Source organism: Festucalex cinctus, chromosome 2 (genome assembly GCF_051991245.1).
Source record: "Festucalex cinctus isolate MCC-2025b chromosome 2, RoL_Fcin_1.0, whole genome shotgun sequence".
Classification (NCBI taxonomy): domain Eukaryota; kingdom Metazoa; phylum Chordata; class Actinopteri; order Syngnathiformes; family Syngnathidae; genus Festucalex; species Festucalex cinctus.
This window is the reverse complement of record NC_135412.1, coordinates 2,932,563-2,951,499: the sequence shown is the minus strand read 5'-3', so window position 1 is coordinate 2,951,499 and position 18,937 is coordinate 2,932,563. Positions and strand designations below refer to the sequence as shown.

Sequence of the window (18,937 nt, the reverse complement as noted above, 5' to 3'; positions counted from 1 at the left end):
ATTCAAGTTTAGCGATTCAAATTCAAATCTAAATAATTCAGATTCAGTTTCTGGTGGCACAAATATCAGCCCATACCTTTCATCAACTCAGCAAACAATGTATATCAATAAATTGAAAGAATGGCGGGCAGCACGGTGGATGACTGGTTAGCACGTCCGCCTCCCAGCAAGATCGAGTCCTGTCTTCGGCCTTCCTGGATGGAGTTTGCATGTTCTCCCCGTACCTGCGTGGGTCTTCTCCGGATACTCCGGTCTCCTCCCACATTCCAAAGACATGCGTGGCAGGTTAATTGAACACACTGAATTGTCCCTCGGTGTGGATGGTTGTTGTCTCTGTGTGCCCTTTGATTGGTAGGGATGTAACGCTATCCAAACATCACTATACGATATTATCCCGATATGAAGGTCACGGTACGATAATTATCATGATATTGTGGGGGCGTTGGCGATATTTAAAAGATCATAATATTGTAAAAAAAAAAAAAAGAGCTAATACTAAAGAAAAAAACACAATATTGTGCTTTTGTACACAACAACAATGCATATAAACCACCTACAATCTCTAATAACAATATTGAGGCACTTACTTGGTAATGCAAGCACACATTGATCACTTCACAAGCAAATTAGGTTCCCCTTCATCTGACAATTAGCATAGATTTTAAACGTAGAAGGCCAAAACATCCCTAATAAAAATTATATTGCACTAAATTGTATGAATAAACTAGTCACTAGAGGGTGCTAGAACTGCACCAATGAAAATCAACCTGACTTTTTTAACAGATGTGTTTCTTTTAAATATTGTGAACATGACGACGACGATATTGGGGCAGTTTTAATATCACGATATTGCCCTTATCGTGACATCCCTAGCAATTGGCTGGGCAACCAGTTCAGGGTGTACCCCGCCTACTGCCCGAAGCCAGCTGCGATAGGCTCCAGCACCCCCGCGAACCTTGTTGAGGAATACGTGGTTAAGAAAATGGATGGATGAAAGAATGTCATATTACACTGATTCAATTTATTATAAAATCCTAATTATTTATTTTAAGGAAAAATTACTTTTAAAAATGTTCTATGATGTATTTCAATAATTTTCTGGCTTAAACACATTAGTGTGAACTGGTACTTTTCTCAGCCCAAATATTTGGTTTTAAGATTTTGCGTTTTGGATAGTCATATTGAGGTCATAAAAGAAAGGCAATCATGTCATGGCCCAATCATAACTCTTGCAAGGCAATCCAATCCTCTCAGCTCCTATGGGGCAGTCGCATGAAAGGTTCGCTATGATATAGAAGGCAAGCATTAAGCAACAGTGACACACATGTAATCTTGAAAGATCATAGCACTTGCAGAAGATCCAATCAGACTGCTCCGATTCCGATGCCATATCCTGGTGCTGCTCGCACCGGCTGTGATCTGCTTTAGCAATTGGGGGGGGGGGTAGGCTACTTGTGTGCTTCAAGCACACGAAAACATCCAGCAGTGCAGTTTGTTTGCATCACAAGGAATACAAAAAGGTGAGGGTCATATTCAATAGCTTGTACCTTTTGACCATGTTAAGTGTTACCTTGGTTTTAATAGCATTTGTGTGATTACCACGTTCACTGCTGGTAGTCGTAATAAAAGGAATGACATGATGCTAACGCAGGAAATGACTTGATTGTGGGACATGTTTGTGTTTTTTTGTTTTTTTTAATAAAACTATGGGGCACTCATATCGATGAAAATGATTTGTTTCAAAAAAGTGAAATTTGCATACTACACGAATTCACCATACACAAAGTGAACAATTTCAAGCATTTGTTTCTATTTTGAAGATTATGACAGAAAGACACACACAAATGACCAACTAAGTGACCAACTAAAAAGAAAAAAAAAACAAAAAAAAGATTTCTAACACAGAAATGTTGGCCTTCTGAAGTGTGTTCAAGTTATTTTCCGTCAGTACTTTGTTTGCTAACCCTTTAGCATTGATGACAGCATCAAGGCATGGGGGCGATCATCAGCCTTTGGCACAGTTCCGGTTATTGTAGCCCGAGATGGTTGGTTTGATATCGGCCTACCATTACTGACTGTGAAAACTCCACACTGGACTTAAAGCAGTTCGACTTTTGTGCTTCATCAGACTCTTAAGAGACTTCGAGATCCAAATGAAATGCAAAATTAACTTTCATCTGAAAAATGGACATGCGACCGCTGGGCAACATTTCTTTTCCTTAGCTCAGCATAGACAACTTCTGATATTGTTTTGGGCTCAGGAGTGGCTTCATGGTAATCTACAGCTGTTGGCCCATATCATACAGATGTGTGTTTGTGCTTGTTTGTTAGCTAGGCCATTATATTAGACAGGTAATGCTAGCATTGACCTCTGTGTTTTGGGAATTCTATCCATGTTAAGATAGCTAGATGTTAGCTAATGTAGTTTAGAATACAGCTTGTTATTGGACACTCACAATAAAAAGTAATTAAATGTTTCTGATTCAATGAAGTGGCACGATTCCATTATCTTGGCTAATTTGTTCCATTACTTGTTTGGCCCAAAATTGAAACTGAACTCAGCCAGGAAAAATAGCAGAACTCATTATGACGGTATGTCATTGACGGATTGCCGAATTTATTGGCGGATTGACATTTACATTAACTGATGAAAACCACCTTCCGTCAAGTTCGTCAATTTTTCGAAGTTTCCCGTCAATTGTCAACAAAAGGGACGTCCGTCATTGATGGACCTTCTGTCAATATTGACTGTATGATTGATTGTATTTATATTAGTGCTGTCAAACGATTACAATTTTTAATCTGATTAATCACACTGTTTAATTTTGATTAATCACGATTAATCAGCTAAATTACTTGCGCGTTCGCGTAATGTAAAATAAATACAAAATACCGTAATATTTTGACATTAACGCATTTTATTATCTGAATGTCATTTGCAAATATTGATTTAAATGCATGTACGCAATTGCATGCATGCGTGTATTGCTCAAAACGTAACCGCATCTTATCAATTGGGTGCAATTCAGCAATTATTAATGAAACGCAAATTACTTTTGTTTTATCTAAAGTCCCGTTGGTGTGTTTTTTTTCAAGCGAAATTTACCACTGAGCACACCAACTGGAGTCAGCCGCTCATTTTGGAACAACAGGCGTAGGAAATGCTGTGCATTGACCTCATCACTGACCTGCGCAGCCTTCAATGTAACCATCCGCGGTTACGTTCCAGGCTCAAGTGCGGTCCAAAAAAAAATAGTGCGATACGTGATTAATGCGACATTTTTCTGTGATTAATTAATCTATTAACGCTTTGACAGCCCTAATTTATATATTTAGTTTTTTAATTACTTTTTTATATGTATCTTACACAAATATATTGTACATAGTTTGAAACATTTTGTAGTTGTTAATAATGTCAGTTAGCACAAATTGCATTAAACAGTTACATTGTGTGTGTGCGCGTGTGTGAGTGTATATTTTTTTGTACTTGTTTCTTTTTTGCTGCGAGGGTTGGGGGGTGACAATGTACACTTTCGCCTCGGGCACCAAATCACCAAATCTAGGGCCGGCCCTGGTTTATACAGTAGTAGTCTGCTAGCGAGATGGGAGGAGTAAGATGGCCGCCGTGTGGCTTCAACGGCTTGCACGGGCGTGTATGGGCATAAAGATCAGTGGTTGACATAAACTCACTGTATGGGGATCAAGAAACAAGTCCACAAGACCAGCTTCAAGGATCGTTTACTAGGTCAACTTTACTGGAACATCGCCAGACGCAAAAGAACAATTTGATGGGAAGATGATACTTCCAATTTTATAGAATGGAATGAAAAAATATGTCAAACCAATGCAAAATTGGACCGTTCCCCACTTTGTAAATGCAATTGTGACAACTAGAAAGAAGGCACAGCACACTAACACGTTTCAAACTATGATGCATATTCGTTATTGTTCATTGTAATAAAGGTGTTAATGATAATACTTCATGTTGTGTGACTTTATAAATGTCAAATTTAGCACATAAAGTAACCCGGCAGGTGGACTTTCACATTTGATTAATCTTGACAGTTTTCCAATTTCATATTTAAAATAGTTATTCGACAAGGGCTTTTATTCTATAATTCAACATGACACTAAAGAACTATCACGCAAAACAAAACACCAAAAAAACAAAAAGCTTTTATCGTAACCGCACGAGCCTTTCACGGGTGTGCCGTTATTTGACGTTCAAGTGTCGTCACGGAAAAGCAGAACATCCCGACAGCCAATCACGTAAACACTAACCCAACTTCCGGGATACGTTTTTATTTATATTCTGGGCTTGGTCCACGGCCTGTGCTTCCCACAGATGACAGAGCCCTTTTTAAAACCATGAAAATAATAATAATAATGTACGCTATGTGGCAAGGGTGAGTTGTCACGTCGTCGGGGCGGCCGAAGGAAAAAAAAAAAAAAGTCCAAGGACATGACCAACAGGAGAAGTGACGATCTCCATCTTTGAGAAGCATTTGCCAGGTTGCACAAGTGCTCGATTTTGGACGCAAAGTCGTGACAACAAGAGTACGACAACTCGCTTTTCAAGCCGCACCACCGGGCTGCCTCTTCCTCTTCCTCTTCCTCCTCCTCGCTGTGAGCTGCTACGCCGGCCACGAAGCTGCTAGCAAGGCTCGCTGCTAGCTTTCGGTTCAAAACAAACAAATGACGGCGGAGCTCAGCTTCGGCGAGCGCAAGATAAGGTCCGCGATTGTAATAATTCAAAAGGTTTGTTGAATATCAACCGGGAACTCGACGGCCGAACCGATGTTGCGAAATCGCTAAATCTCCCGTCGGAGAATGGCGGACCGTCGAGCAGCTGCGATAACATTCGCTCCTCCGCACAGTCATCGCGTCTTGTTTGCCTTTTCTCGCACATTGGAAGCCTCCGTTGCCGTTGAGGGGATTTATGGGCTCACAAGGTAACAACAGTGTGTGTCTTGTGTCCATGCTTATGTGTGCGTGTGCGCGTGCGTTGTGACGCCATTGAGTCATGTATTGTTTACACTCAATCACCCCGATCAGCTGATCACAGCTCAAGTGTGGCGTGCTGGGTTGTTTCAGTGGCTCGCCCGCAAAAGTGACAGCACTGTTTTAAATGCAACGTCTACTTGTGGAGACACTTTGACATGTGTTTTGTCTGCAGTTTCATCTGATGAGATGAGCGTGCGTGCTGGCCAGGGGAGCGACGAGGTGCTGGTGTCGCAGGCCGTGTGGGACTACCTGGCCTCGGCCGGCAGGCCCTGGCTTCTCGATTTCCAGCACAAGCAGGGCATGAACGCCGCCATCGTCCGGCGGGGCGAGAGGGGGGGCTGCTGCGCCGTCAGGTTGCAGCCGGTGCCGGGCTCCAGGCTGGCCGGCGCGGCGGACGTCCCCGTTTCCAGCGAGACGCGCAAAGCCTTCATCGATCTGTGCCGCTGTGCCCGCAAAGAGATGAGCAAGCAGGAGGGCGGCCCCAAGAGGAAGAGGGCCCTGCTTCCCTGCGTCGGGGTCCTGGAGCCAAACGGCGAGGGGAACCTGCTCCAGCTGCCGCCCCAGCCCCCGTGCCGCCGCTCCCAGAGGCAGCAGCAGCAGAGGTTCCGCAAGGCCGCGGACGAAGAGGCCTTCTCGGCGCTCCACGAGGCGGCCCACCGGAAAGACTGCGGCGCGGGTTCCCACGGCGAGGCGGACGACAACAGCTCTTGCTCCATCTGCATGGGGGACATTGTCGACAAGACCACCCTGGAGAAGTGCGGCCACTCGTTCTGCCGATGCTGCCTGGATCAAGCGTTCAAGGTGAAGCGGGCCTGTCCCGTGTGTCGCCTCGTTTACGGCCAACTGATCGGTAACCAGCCTGCCAACGGCACCATGATTGTGGAGCGGGATCCCGCCCTGCAGCTCCCGGGTCACGAGGGCTTCGGGTGCATCTGCATCATCTACAGCTTCCCTCCTGGCTTACAGGCAGTGAGTACATCACTTATATTGGCGGTGGTGGGAAAATGGTGGCATAGATTCGACTTTACACCAGCGGTGTCCAAACTACGGCGCGGGGGCCATTTGCGGCCCACCGTCCATTTTTCAGTGGCCCGCGACATATGCTAAAAAAATGGCATTTGACTAGGTTCAATTAAAATGAACAAAACAAAACTGCTTGAAGATGGTCAAACTAAGAAGGGAGAGTATCGAAAAACAGCTTCCCATTAAAGGTTATTTTAGTTCACTAAAACTAATGAAGAAACTAAAATTAAAAAACAATATTGTTACAGAAATAAAATAAAAATAAAATGCTTTTAAAAAAAACGAAAACTAACAAACTACATTTTATGTTTACAAAACTACTATAATTATAGCAAACATGTCCTTCATTTTAGTCTTTGGTAATTCATTTAATTTGGGGATGATTTTAAATGTGATTTTTAGTAGATTTATTTTGATATAAACTGGAATAATGACGTTTGAAAGAAGAAGAAGTGACGTCATCTAGCAGCAGCCAATAGAAAAGCACCTTCAGATGACGTTGCTCCCATGGTATTTTTTTAAATATTGTGCACAAGTAATACACTTAAAAAAAAATAAAAAAAAATACTAATGCTGAAACTAACAAACCAAACTAAAACTAACAGAACCACCCTGAAAACTAATAAAAAAGTAACTAAAATGAAAAATTCCAAAACTATAATAACCCTACTGCCATATTACAAATAAATTGGTTTATGTACTGTAGCATTTTTCTAAATATGCAAAAGCACAAATAAATTATTCATACAATTTTTAGGACTAAACACAATTTCTCTTCATAACATAATGTGGCCCTTGCGTCCTTCTGATATTCTGTATGTGGCCCTCAAATGACAAAGTTTGGACACCCCTGATGTAGAGCGAGCAATCGAAAACATGGCAAAAACCACACGAGTTCGGCTTCAAGATGTCAGCTATCAAATTGTATGCACATTTTTCACACCGTCTCGTCGGTATCGACTCCAGGCAATGCCTTTTATTTTTTGTTTTATTTATTTTAATGTTTTACTAGTTTTTAAAGTTATATTTCAAGTTGAATTTTGGTATTTCAGTAAATACTCGCGTTTTGAAATTGAGTGATAATTAGTGACCCGCTGTTGTCGTTTGTGAGTCTTTTGTCACGCGGCCCAAACCTTGCTGAACAGAGTACGTTTGTGAATACTCGATGCCAACAGCCCGAGCATCCCAATCCGGGCGTGCGCTACCCAGGAACCGACCGCTTGGCCTACCTCCCCGACAGCCCCGATGGGAACCGCGTGCTCGGCCTGCTGCGCCGGGCCTTCGAGCAGCGCCTTACCTTCACGATCGGTACCTCCATGACGACGGGCTTGCAAAATGTCATCACCTGGAATGACATTCACCACAAGACCTCAATATGGGGTGGGCCCCGCTGGTACGTCAAATCCGCTTTTATTCGTCCAGATCCTTCACTTAACTCATTCGCTCCCAAAAACGTATTTATACGTTTTTGTATGCTAGAGTTTTTGTATGAAGGTTTTGATGCAGTTTCTGACCTGAAGCGGTCGCTTAAAGCGATGGTACTTATTACAATTAACTCATTCACTCCCAGCCTTTTTCATTTTCTATTGCTATAAAAACATGGAACCTACCAATAGAAAAATGTGTCTCTTCTTTCATCAGGAAAAAAAAACCCATAGCATTTGACTCCGTTTAACCTGGACCTGGTTGATCTCTTATACTTTGTTGCCACCTGCTGGCCGTTGGTAATAACTACCATCGCTTTAAGCGACCACTTCAGGTCAGAAACTGCATCAAAGCCTTCATACAAAAACTCTAGCAAACAAAAACCTAAAAAACGTATAAATACGTTTTTGGGAGTGAATGAGTTAAAAAAAAAAAAAACGGCCAGCAGGTGGCAGCAAAGTATAAGAGATCAACCAGGCCCATGTTGCAACAAGCTCTTTTTTCCCAGTATTTTCAACAGGTTTGTGAATAATGATGAAACTTAGCTAATTCTAATGCTAATTGCTACAAAACATAAAAACAGATAAAAAAAATATACAGTACTTTTTTTTTTTTCCTGATGAAAGAAGAAACACATTTTTCTTCTGGTAGGTTCCATGTTTTGATAGCAATAGAACATGAAAATGGCTGGGACTGAATGAGTTAAAAGGATACTTAACGCATTGAGACATTTTCAGCAGTAAAAAGGTTTTGTCTATAATTGTGGTAACTTCATGATTTTTCACGTACAGTGGTACCTCCTAATTACGAAACATCCCTTCAAACGAAATTTTCAAGTTACGAAATTCCTCAACAGGAAAATATTGCCTGTTACGAAACAAGTATCAGGATACGAAAGGTACAAAAAATACAGTATGGGCCGCTATTCGCAGCTCCCAGAGTTTCCTGAACGCAACATACTTACAGCTGCTCTGCCATTGGCTATTACTGCCATCTTCCTGGCATCCCATTGGCTAAGAGAATGAATTCCCAGAATGCATTGTGTGGCGCAGTTAATGAAACGAGGACGTTCATCCCTGTCATATGTATTTGTGTTACCAGTAATTGAATTTAACACGTTTATGTTGGTCTATGATTTAAGAAAAACATTTTTTTATACAAACCATAACTTTTAAGTTGTATCTAAAATAATGACTTCCAGGACGATTCAGTGTACAAGTTAGATTACTCATCTGAGGACTGCTTGTGAAATTGCAAAATTATATATTTGATTGTTGCTGGCTGATTAATTGGTCCGACATTACAATATTTTTTTTTTTTTCACTTTACAAAATCGTCTCGCAGGCCGGATTAAACTGCTCTGCGGGCCTGATCCGGCCCCGCGGGCCGTATGTTTGACACACCTGTCCTAGACCATTAACTCATTTGCTCCCAATAATGTGTAAATGTTTTTTTTTTTATGTTCTAAGTTTCCCAAAGGCGTATTTATACGTTTTTTTTTTTTTTTTTTTTTTTTTTTTTTTTTTTTTTTTTTTTTATATGCTAGAGCATACAGAAGGCTTTGATGCAGCCTCTCAACTGCAAAGAATGGTTGCAGAAATGGTAGTTATTACACAAACGGCCAGCAGGTGGCAGCAGAGCAAAGGAGATCAACCAGAGCCGAAAAAAAAGCTAAATTACTTACAATTTTGAATAGATTTGTGAAAACTGATAAAACTTAGCTCACTTCTAATGCTAATTGCTGCAAAACGGAAACAGATAGAAACATACTTTTTTTTTTCCTGATGAAAGAAGTGACTCTAATCTTTCTTTTGATAGGTTCCAAGTTTTTATAGCAATTGAACACAATATTCTGTGGGCCTTGCAAAAAAATCCGGGAGCGAACGGGACTGCTTCTGTGAAAATGGCTGGGAGTGGATGAGTTAAGGGTAGAGATTATCGATAATCTTTTTTTTTTTTTTTTAATAATCCAGCCCCAGTTCAGAAGCGCGGCTCGGTACCCATCTCTACTCATTGTTTGCCTTTCACACAAAGTCAGGCTCCATTTTTCTGTGACCTTGAACGGGATGAGACATATTTTCCTGAGGATATTTTTGCACTTTAGAAAATGCTTAAATGGATGGACAGGAGTGATGTTTTTTTTTTCTTTCCACCTCCCCCCTCCCAGTTTTGGCTACCCAGACCCCACTTACCTGGTGCGTGTGACAGAGGAGCTGCGAGAGAAAGGCATCACTGCGGACTGAAGTGAAAAGACCTTCAGGAAGTTTGCAGGACTTTAAAAAGGGGGCGGGTATCTTACGGTAAGATGGTTGCAGGTTGGTGCGCGGAGACGTCGGACTCTCGGCAGACGGGCGCTGCTGCAGCCGAGTCCGTATTCGTTGAGTCGACTTCGGCTCAAGGCGCGAGTGAGTGCAGCTTCATATTTCCGTCGGCAATCAACAGTCACGGAAACGCGTTTTTTTTTTTGGTTTGGAATGTTTATTTCAGCGCCGCACATTTTTTTTGTGATCTCTTGCGCAAGTCTCAAATTGACTTCCTTCGTCCGCAGATGATAGAAGAGCATTTGCGAAAGACTTTTGCAATCGAAAGCACTTGCAGGCACTTTTTTTTTTTTTTTTTTTTGCACCTGTTTTCTTCCTGTTACTTTTTTTTTTTTTTTGGTTTGTTTTTGCAGCAGCTGTCTGTCGTCGCTTGATGTCATTACGTTGAAGGGGAAGTCGACCCAAAAATTGTCTTTCACAATATGTTGGAAGGGGTTGCACTAGTCTAAACGCGACAATCTGAATTGGCCGAGCTGGGTATGCTTAACTCATATTCCACAAACATATTATTAGTCAGTGTTTGGACTAGTGCAGCTGCCTAAAAAAATTTTTGGAGGGGAGATCGACATCCCCTTTAAGAGGACTTTGTGATTTGTTTTCCCCGTTGTCCGTCTTGAACTAAAATGGGGGAGCATTTAAAGTCAATGATGTGTGATTTTTTTTTTTTTTTTTTTTTTAAGTCATCGGTCACCCATAAGATGGGTCATCTCACGGTCATTGTGCCCATAATAACATAGTTAGTACTATGAACATCTAATTAGTAGTTACCAGATTTATGACGATGTCAAATATTGAAGGGCATACAAGCCACTAAACCAAATCAAAGGCAAAAAAAAAAAAAGCTCTTTAAATGAAAATCAAATCTATGCCTCTGTCCCTGTCAAACTGGGAGATTTTGCCTGCTGAGACGAGCGTTGCAGATGTTTATTTAGTTTGTTTGGGGGGGGGGGGAATTATAAGACAATTTAGGGAGCAAATTAGGATTATATGGTGTGGATTTTGTTGTGCCTTTTCTGATCATCACTTTGATAAAAAAAAAATTTGAGCATGACATTTCTCATGAATGGAAAGCGAAGTATGTTGTGGTTGTATTTTCCATATATGTGGTCAACATCTGTTTGCGGCGCAGGGACTCGCACTCGCCGGATATCAAAGCGCTTTCGGTTACGCACGTGCCAGTTTTTAACATCTGTGCCCATGTTGACACAAAAACTGGCGTGAGAGGCAGTGCGGCGCTACAGGGAACCATGATTGCAGCAAAAAACAAAAAAACAAAACATACAGTATCTCACAAAATATTTGCTGATATTTAACTTTGACTGCCAAACATATTTAAAAAAAAAACAACCGCAACAGTGCCAGCCGATTTCGAACATTTTCACTCATCTATTCAAAATATTGTGCGCTACGACTACATAAACATAAAAAAAAAAGTATATTTCTACCGTATTCTATTCTTTAGTAATCACCATTTGAAAAATAGGTCATTTGACTGACGTTGAAAAGATACATTTTTTTTTGCACAACAGTGACTTAGATGGGAATTTTTTTGTTTATTGACGCTCTGTGAATTCTTGAAAACGTTCAATTTCATCATATCAGTCATGTTTCCTTGTAATTTCATCTACCGTGAGCCCATTGGGGGAAAAAAAAAAAAAGATACAATGCCGCCATTTGCTGGCCATAGTTAGTGGGTGTTTTTGATTCCACAACCCATTGAGCAGGCAGTGCTGCACGAGACGTTGCACTTCCCATTGAGAGAGAGAGAGAGAAAAAAAAAGAAAACGTTAGTGAACGTCAATTAACGTTTATGGCAGCATTTGTTCGGATATTAGCATACGTCATTAAGCGTTTTTGGCAGTCAAAGAGTTAATTGATTAATTTCACTGGACAAGACTGAAGAAATGACACACAATGGCTACATGCAGTCAATAAACTTTAAAAAATAAAATAAAAATGTGTCAATATACAGGTTTTGAAAGGCTATATACACAAACGCATGTAAAAATCTGAATAAACTGATTTGGATTTTTGTATATTTTGACGTAGTTGTACTCATTTTTGTTGCCAGGGGTTTCGCTAGTAACTCATTCAACCCCAAAAACGTCTAAATACATTTTTAATGCTTTGTCCTTCACTACCAAAAATGTGTAAATACGTTTTTGTTTTTTTATGCAAGAGAATATAGGTTTGATACAGCTTCTGACATGAAGAGGTGGCTTAAAGTAATGGCAGTTATTACATAAAACGGTCAGCAGGTGGCAGCATAGTGTGAGATCAACCAGCGCCTTGTTGCAACAAGCTCTTTTTGACAGTGTTTTCACCAGGAATGTGAATATCGATGTAACTTAGCTATATTCTAATGCTAATGGAAACAGATAAAAATATAATTTTTTTTTTTTTTTTTCCCCCTGATGAAAGAAGAGACTCTAATCTTTCTTTTGGTAGGTTCCATTTTGTAGCAATAGACCACAATATTCTGTGGGTCTTGAAAATGAGTCAAAATCCAGTAAAACAACCTGGAGCGAACCAAAAAAAACCCAACTGTAAACTGATTTCATTGTGTCAAAGTGTCATTTCTTCAGTGTTACGTCTTTGAAAATTTCTTCAGAAATGCGAGAGGTGTAACTCAATTTTTGTGAGATGCCGCGCTAAGGTAACATTTAGCTTTATCTGATAACCGTGGCGGTTAAACTCTTCTCATTTTTATGGTAGCGAATGTCTTAAATTGACCACATTTGTTCGGAACAGCTTTGGCATCTAATGTTGTCAGCTCAAGTGTTTTCCACACCCTATAGCAGAGGATTTCCACTAGGAGGACGTATCACAGCCATCAACGAATCAGGCCTTTTGCTTCCTATGATTGGAAGACGCAGGCAAAATTTGGCCCAGTTGAAATGTTTGAACCGCGCTCAAGTGTTGGTAACCTGCTTGGCTTCGTGATGATGCTTTTTGTCATTATGTGTTTCACCTCAGAGCGTTTTTTTTTTTTTCTCATTTCTGTTTGAAGTAAGGGACCAACAGATCTTTTTGGACACAGGATTGTAGTTTTGTGAAAGCTACTGTATAAACATTTCTATGCATCATACATGAATGAGAAGAAAGTGGGAACGGGAGCGTATACATGCTACGGACAGATATGAGGTCGCAAGTTTGCTTTCCTGTTAATTGGTACTCTGTTGATATTCAAAATAATGTGCTTTACATTTTAATACTTGAATAAAAGGTTTGGTTTGGCAATGTGTTGGGTGTTTTATGTCTGCCCGATATATCGACGTGGAATGGCGGCACGCGGTCCAACATGGACAATGTGTGAAGTTGATCGGAAGACGCTTTGAGCTGCAATATGTTACAATTTACTTTTAAAGTTGACGTACGTCGTCATGTTTACTATTGATATACATCACCTACAATGAAGGGATGAAATTAAAACTGGTCGTATGTAGGGATGTAACGATATCCAAACAAAAAAAAACCCAAAAAAAGTCAGGTTGATTTCCATTTGTGCAGTTCTAGCACCCTCTAGTGGCTAGTTTATTAGTGCAATTTAATTTTCATTATGGATGTTTTGGCCTTCTATGTTTAAAATCTATGCTACTTGTCAGATGAAGGGGAACCTATTTTTTTCTTGATACCTTTCCTTGATTTTTTTCCCCCAAAATTTTTCCTTGATACATTTTCAAAACAAGGTCGTTATCTCATTTCACATTTTCACTTGTTGCATAAGCACAAACAGACAAAGTAACACAGAAAAATTCATGTTAAAACACTCTTCAAATATATATATTTTTTTGTATTCAGAGCATGATTTACACCCATCACCATTTTATTGCATGCACCAAGCATGTTACACATTTTTCTGTCCACATAATGGCGTAGTCGAGGAAATGAATCATCTTGAAGCCCCGACGTGTGTGAAATATTTCCCCGCAGGGCTTGACAGTTTGGGTAATTTTATGGGTACTATTTATATATATATATGTATATATATATATACACATACACACACTACCCATAAATATGAGGGTAATGCGCACCGCCGCCATAGATGATAATTGACTACCAGTCAACAATATGAAACAAGGTTTTTCTTTGATGATGTGTCATATTAGCATTCAGATTTTGACATCCATTATACATATATAAATAAACAAACACATCAGAACTTAAACTTAAGATCAGGTTTATTGAGTTTGATTTAAAAAATATATATATACATATATTACAAAAAAAAAGGTTCAACTTAGAATTTCTGAGATCTTCTGCTCCTGAGGCTGTAACGTGGTTGGACCTGGTCAAGCTGCTGGCCCTCTACCGGGATGCTGTAAACCAGAGGGGAGGAGGAAGAGGAACGCTGGCGTGGGCGTCGCCTTGGAGTCACCGAGGCGTCATGGGCATCGATCGGTTGTACCGAGTTGTGTGTCACCGTTGTGTTCAGTGCACTACTGAGATGACCGTCAGAGCTCCAACCTGCATGCACACACTTTCGTTTTTGGCTCTACCTGATGTCAAAGTAGTCCTAAATTGGAACCTTTTTTTTGTTTTTTGTTTTTTACTAACCAGTGATTGACAGGTGTGCGTCCATGCTTGGAGCCACCAACGTGTGTCTCTCTCCTTCACATCTTCCTTTCTTTTTCGGAGACTCTTTCCATCGTGCCTGGAACAAGTCACATTTCACTTCCTGTGGTGTTCTACACACGTTTAAATACGGAATACTTCTCACCTTAACCTCAAGTTGAGGGTCTTCTGTCATCTTACATTGCCCAAAACTTTCTGTAGACAGAAAACATTTCACTTTGTGTATGTACAGTGTCGCTCACAGAAGAACCACCATGTGATGCGTTTGCATACGCTCGCTCACATGCTTATGAGCAAGCAAATCGAAAACCACACAACTCATACACAGAATAACCCTGCATTTGTTTTTCATTTAGCCACATTTGTTCCAAAAGAAGGAACAACATCAACAAAGATGAGCTGTCAGAAAATAAAATAATTAAAAATAACAGGAAGTCAGGTCATGTTCAAATGCGGCAGTACATGTGCAGTATTGTCATAATAAGCATCTTTTTGTGTTTAGCTTTTACTCACGCAGCTTATTTCCATGCTTGTTTGCCAGTTTATATTTATTTTCACAGAGATTATTGTTTCCCCAAACTTTTCACATGAAGTACCACTCAAAAACACAATTGGCTCTCCCAAGTACCACTAAAAATGGCCAATGCTAAAATACGGGAGTGTAGTGTAGGATTACATTGTATTTCTTACATTGTAATATAAGGAAAGATAAACATTTTAAAGTCAAAATTTCATGTGAAATACAAATTACATGTAAATAAAGTTAGAATATCACGAGGAAAAAAAACATGGCAAAGTTGTAATAACAAAAAAAACAAACAAGATTTACAGGAATAAAGTAGAAAAATGGTTGAATCTGAGACTAAATGAGAAATACAATAAATTAAAAAAAAAAAAAAAGTAATGAAAATGAAAAGCAAGGGGAAAACAATTATACAGAAATAAAGTCTAAATATAAGCAAAAGCTTTAGAATTGAATTAAAATGCATATTGCACATAAAAGTTAAATGTAAATATGTTAAAACAAACTGTTCTATTAGATACAGGAAACACTTGAAGTGTGAGGCCAGTGATTCATTTGCATACCACTAGAGGGAGCCATCTTACCGTTTTGAGGGCCTTGTAAGGTGGAAAAGCACTATATAAAATAATTTGGTACCATTTATTGCCAGTGGGGCTCTTATGACTAAAAGGCTCCGTTCATACTGCAGGGCGTGATGCCCAATTCAGATTTTTTTTTTTTTTAATCTTAATATTTTTTAATGCTTAAACATTTTCTTGTTTGGTACCAAAAAAAAAAAAAAATCGTTCATGGCCTACAGGCAAAACAAACAAACAAAACAACTGGAATTAAGCTGCTCCTTACTGACCTGCTCGCTGCAGCGCCTCCTGCAGGCGACATTGTGTATCTTGGAGCTGCTGCAAGACCAGAAGACTCTGCTGGCTGGGATCCGTGTAGCGCGCGCACACCCAGAGCAGAACCAACACTGCGACGACCATCATGCACCTCCTCAACACGTCAACATAAACACTGACCACCTCCTGCACATGTGAATCATTAAGTTGTTACACACACACACACGCTTACGCACACGTCAGATGAATCACTCGCCATGTGTTTGTGCTCGGGATGATCACAAGTTATCACATACTGGTAGATCTTCCTCTCCAAATAGAAGTTCATACACACCAGAACCATCAACGGCAACCTGCAACCAGATGCGTGTCAAGACGCCAATAGAACCTGTCGAAAGACTCCTGGCTGCTGAAAAGGGGGAGGAGCTACCTGGCCCTGGAGGAGCGCTGCGTGGCGGTGAAAAGGAAGGAGGCGCAGAGGGCGGCGGCATTGTACAGACAAGAAGCGACACTGTGCGCCTCCATCATCAGGAAGTTCTGCATGAAGGAAACTCGGTTGAAGAGTTCTGAGAGCGCCACCTGCTGCTCCTTGGAGACACTGCTCAGTTCAGAGAACATTGACCTAAGACCTGTGGGTGTCATGTGACAATGAGCTTCTTCTCTGACCTACATCCATCCCATCAGAAACAGCAAAACGTTTTTATTGCGTCTGAAAATGTTTCTGTGACGCGCTTATGATGGCACATCCAGCTCTAAATATAGTTTGAACTTGAGGATGTAGTTTTCAGGAAGGCTCAGATTGAACTCGGCTCAAGTTTGACACGTTTTGGGGTGTTCCAACTTCAAGATACCGCTGAATGTATGATTTTCAGTCCCCAACAAAATCCTAGAAATGGCAGTGGGACAAAACGGTGATCAACTATGCACGCGTTTGTGTTTGGTCTTGCCCTGGGTGGAGTCTCTCAGGGTGACTCTAAGTTCCTCCCCATTGTCCAGGATTTCCTGCTGCGCCCGCAAGGCAACATTCTGGGCCTCCATCAGCTCCTCAGCCATCTGCTTAGTGGACTCGAGCTGCTCGACAACACCTGCAGAATTTTCTGTCAGCCTTACACGGGCAAACACACAAACACACGTTCTTCAATGCACCCGCCGAAGCCTCGACACAATTCGCCCCATCGCTCGCGGTCAGTCACGTGTGCAATCGTGACCACTCCCCCATTCCCTTACCTGTGCATGGTGTCCTCGGCTCGGCTGTGCCAGGCTTCAGACTCCAGGAAGTGACAAATGGCGTGGGCATGGGTGAAAAACTCCGTGTAAGTATTGAAGGCCACGGTGTCCATTGATGCTGTGCACCTGCTGACCCCTGAGCCCTCAGGGCATGCTGGGAAATTCCTACCTGAGCTGAGACGCACAAAATTAACTTTTAATATTTACTTTATTGACCACTTCCTCTTTGATCACAAATAAACACACCTGATGAACATGATTGGTATGCTACGTAGCCCCTAAGGTGACATGGTAGAAAAAAAAAAAACAACTTTGCGTGCGAGGGTTCTTTGCGAGGGACGTTTTTTTTTCGCCTACCACGTCACCTTCGGTGCACCGTAAACACTTCCGGGTCATTTTCCATGTGAACAAAAGCGACGTGTAAACAAAGCAGTGGGAAAATACATGCTCCATCCTAGTCGACTTGGGAAAGCTTCCCCACTGATTTGTTTCATATTTACAAACGTTCCGTCCTCGTCACTTTTGGTCACTTGGAAGATGACCCGGAAGTGTTTACGGCGCACCTAAGGTGACATGGTAAACGGAAAAACAACTTTGCGTTTCGCGAGGGACGCAATCTTGTTTTTTTTCCCTACCATATCACCTTAGGGGGTCCGTAGTATGCTGTCAAAATTAACAAATTATTAAATCAATCAACAACTATTTAAATAATCGAGTAAACATTGAGCCATTTCAAAAAGTGGTGAAATGTCGTTTAACTATCTGTGTAATGGTTTGTATGCTAGTCACAGAGGAACTCAATACTATCCGCCATTTTGTTTCACTGTATAAAAAGGGAGCATTTGCATTGCGTTGCATTGGGGAGAGACCAGAAATGCCCGGATATTCGGAATCGTAAATAAGCAAGTGTGTGATAAAAAAAAATAGCAAAGTAAAATGCGGGATTAAAACACACGAGAACAACAACAGTGTATGGTGGAGCAGAAGAATGCAACGTGCAAACTGTTCACACTTAAAAGAAAAGTGAACGACGAGAATCGTTCTCACCTGCTCAGATGACAGTGTGTGAATTTGAGCGCCAAGAGGCCTTGTGACTCTGACGTCATGTCCGTGCAGTGTGCGTCGAGCTGCTCCAGTGCACGTGCCCAGCACTTGCCATAGTTGGAATTTGTGGCGAGGCTTCGGATGCGCCTAAGCTGCACGTGACCTCGCTCTATGCCTGGTGTAGATCCGCCGAGTCGAGGACAAAGCGACAAGAAGCCCAACAATAACGCTACCGCCGTAAAAGCCATGCGGGCCACCAGCTTCCTGTGCGAACACCTCAGCCACTCAAGGTGCTCCATTTGAAACCTGCAAATGCCGCGCAATTTTTGTAAACACGGTCCCGAATAATTTGGGAATTGCTTTAACTTGGTTTAGGAAGAAAGCATATGTGCCTGTGTTGTTAAAATTTGTACTGCACGTATTATTTATGTGTGATTATCAAATCTAAACTTGTTGAACGTATGGTCAAAGAACCTCCCCAGCCAACAGGTGGCAACAATGCAACTTTTATCCCCCCGAGCCAGGAAGTGATGTAGGTCATCTCAGGGTATTGAAACGCTGCATCCACTAAAAAGTGGGAGAACTGTCAACCCCCTTTATTGCTGATATTAATTAAAGTGTTTTTTTGTATGCTTGAAGAAGTGGGAAAGAAACAAATATGCAAAGAAAATAAGTGCCAATATGAAGCAGTATTTATTGTTGTGATTTTTTTTGTATGGACACGCACTTCTTTTATTGTATTATTTTAAGTGACGTGATGCGCAAGAATCCAAAGTTTTTTGTTTAATTTCACATTATTTTTGTTTATTGCCATTAATTAATTAATCACTTTTTACCAACATTTCTTATGCCCGCCAAATTTGAAAGCACTAATTCTAACATTTAATGTTTTGAGGATGTCTTCTACATTTTTGATCCACTGCACACTCTCATCCTCCTCTTTTTCTAATCAGTTGATT

At 41.0% G+C, this 18,937-nt stretch overlaps 2 protein-coding genes across 4 annotated transcripts; one reads left to right on the top strand and one right to left on the bottom strand.

The window, feature by feature from the left end:
• The first annotated feature begins 1,452 nt into the window (after positions 1 to 1,452).
• On the top strand, positions 1,453 to 13,013 carry dtx3 (deltex E3 ubiquitin ligase 3). Of its 2 annotated transcripts, none has more exons than XM_077512179.1 (4): positions 1,453 to 1,520; positions 5,177 to 5,973; positions 7,203 to 7,420; positions 9,620 to 13,013. In XM_077512179.1, exons 2-4 carry the CDS (start codon positions 5,191 to 5,193, stop codon positions 9,693 to 9,695), a joined length of 1,077 nt encoding a protein of 358 aa, XP_077368305.1. In that variant the 5' UTR covers positions 1,453 to 1,520; positions 5,177 to 5,190; the 3' UTR covers positions 9,696 to 13,013. The 2 variants fall into 2 exon arrangements, with proteins under 2 accessions (XP_077368305.1, XP_077368304.1); XM_077512178.1 differs by lacking the exon at positions 1,453 to 1,520 and adding an exon at positions 4,266 to 4,952.
• Positions 13,014 to 13,939: 926 nt separating this feature from the next.
• Positions 13,940 to 18,463, bottom strand: LOC144014905 (uncharacterized). 2 transcript variants are annotated; one of them, XM_077515218.1, is made up of 9 exons: positions 17,982 to 18,463; positions 16,935 to 17,108; positions 16,655 to 16,812; positions 16,138 to 16,244; positions 16,004 to 16,060; positions 15,722 to 15,893; positions 14,497 to 14,546; positions 14,334 to 14,430; positions 13,940 to 14,243 (listed from the first exon to the last, which is right to left on the bottom strand). In XM_077515218.1, exons 1-9 carry the CDS (start codon positions 18,275 to 18,277, stop codon positions 14,017 to 14,019), a joined length of 1,338 nt encoding a protein of 445 aa, XP_077371344.1. In that variant the 5' UTR covers positions 18,278 to 18,463; the 3' UTR covers positions 13,940 to 14,016. The 2 variants fall into 2 exon arrangements, with proteins under 2 accessions (XP_077371344.1, XP_077371343.1); XM_077515217.1 differs by having other exon boundaries at positions 15,964 to 16,060; positions 16,138 to 16,336; positions 17,982 to 18,461.
• Between the last annotated feature and the right edge of the window lie 474 nt (positions 18,464 to 18,937).

Bases quoted from the DNA above. Each gene is read 5' to 3' on its own strand.
- LOC144014905 (XM_077515217.1), bottom strand. From the start codon at position 18,277: ATGGAGCACCTTGAGTGGCTGAGGTGTTCGCACAGGAAGCTGGTGGCC. The intron at 16,337-16,654 runs GCAAGACCAAAC...TGACACCCACAG, and splicing joins CCTGAGAGACTCCACCCAGG to GTCTTAGGTCAATGTTCTCT. The intron at 16,061-16,137 runs GTAGCTCCTCCC...ATCTGGTTGCAG, and splicing joins CAGCGCTCCTCCAGGGCCAG to GTTGCCGTTGATGGTTCTGG.
- dtx3 (XM_077512178.1), top strand. The intron at 5,974-7,202 runs GTGAGTACATCA...CGATGCCAACAG, and splicing joins TCCCTCCTGGCTTACAGGCA to CCCGAGCATCCCAATCCGGG. The intron at 7,421-9,619 runs GTACGTCAAATC...CCCCCCTCCCAG, and splicing joins ATATGGGGTGGGCCCCGCTG to TTTTGGCTACCCAGACCCCA.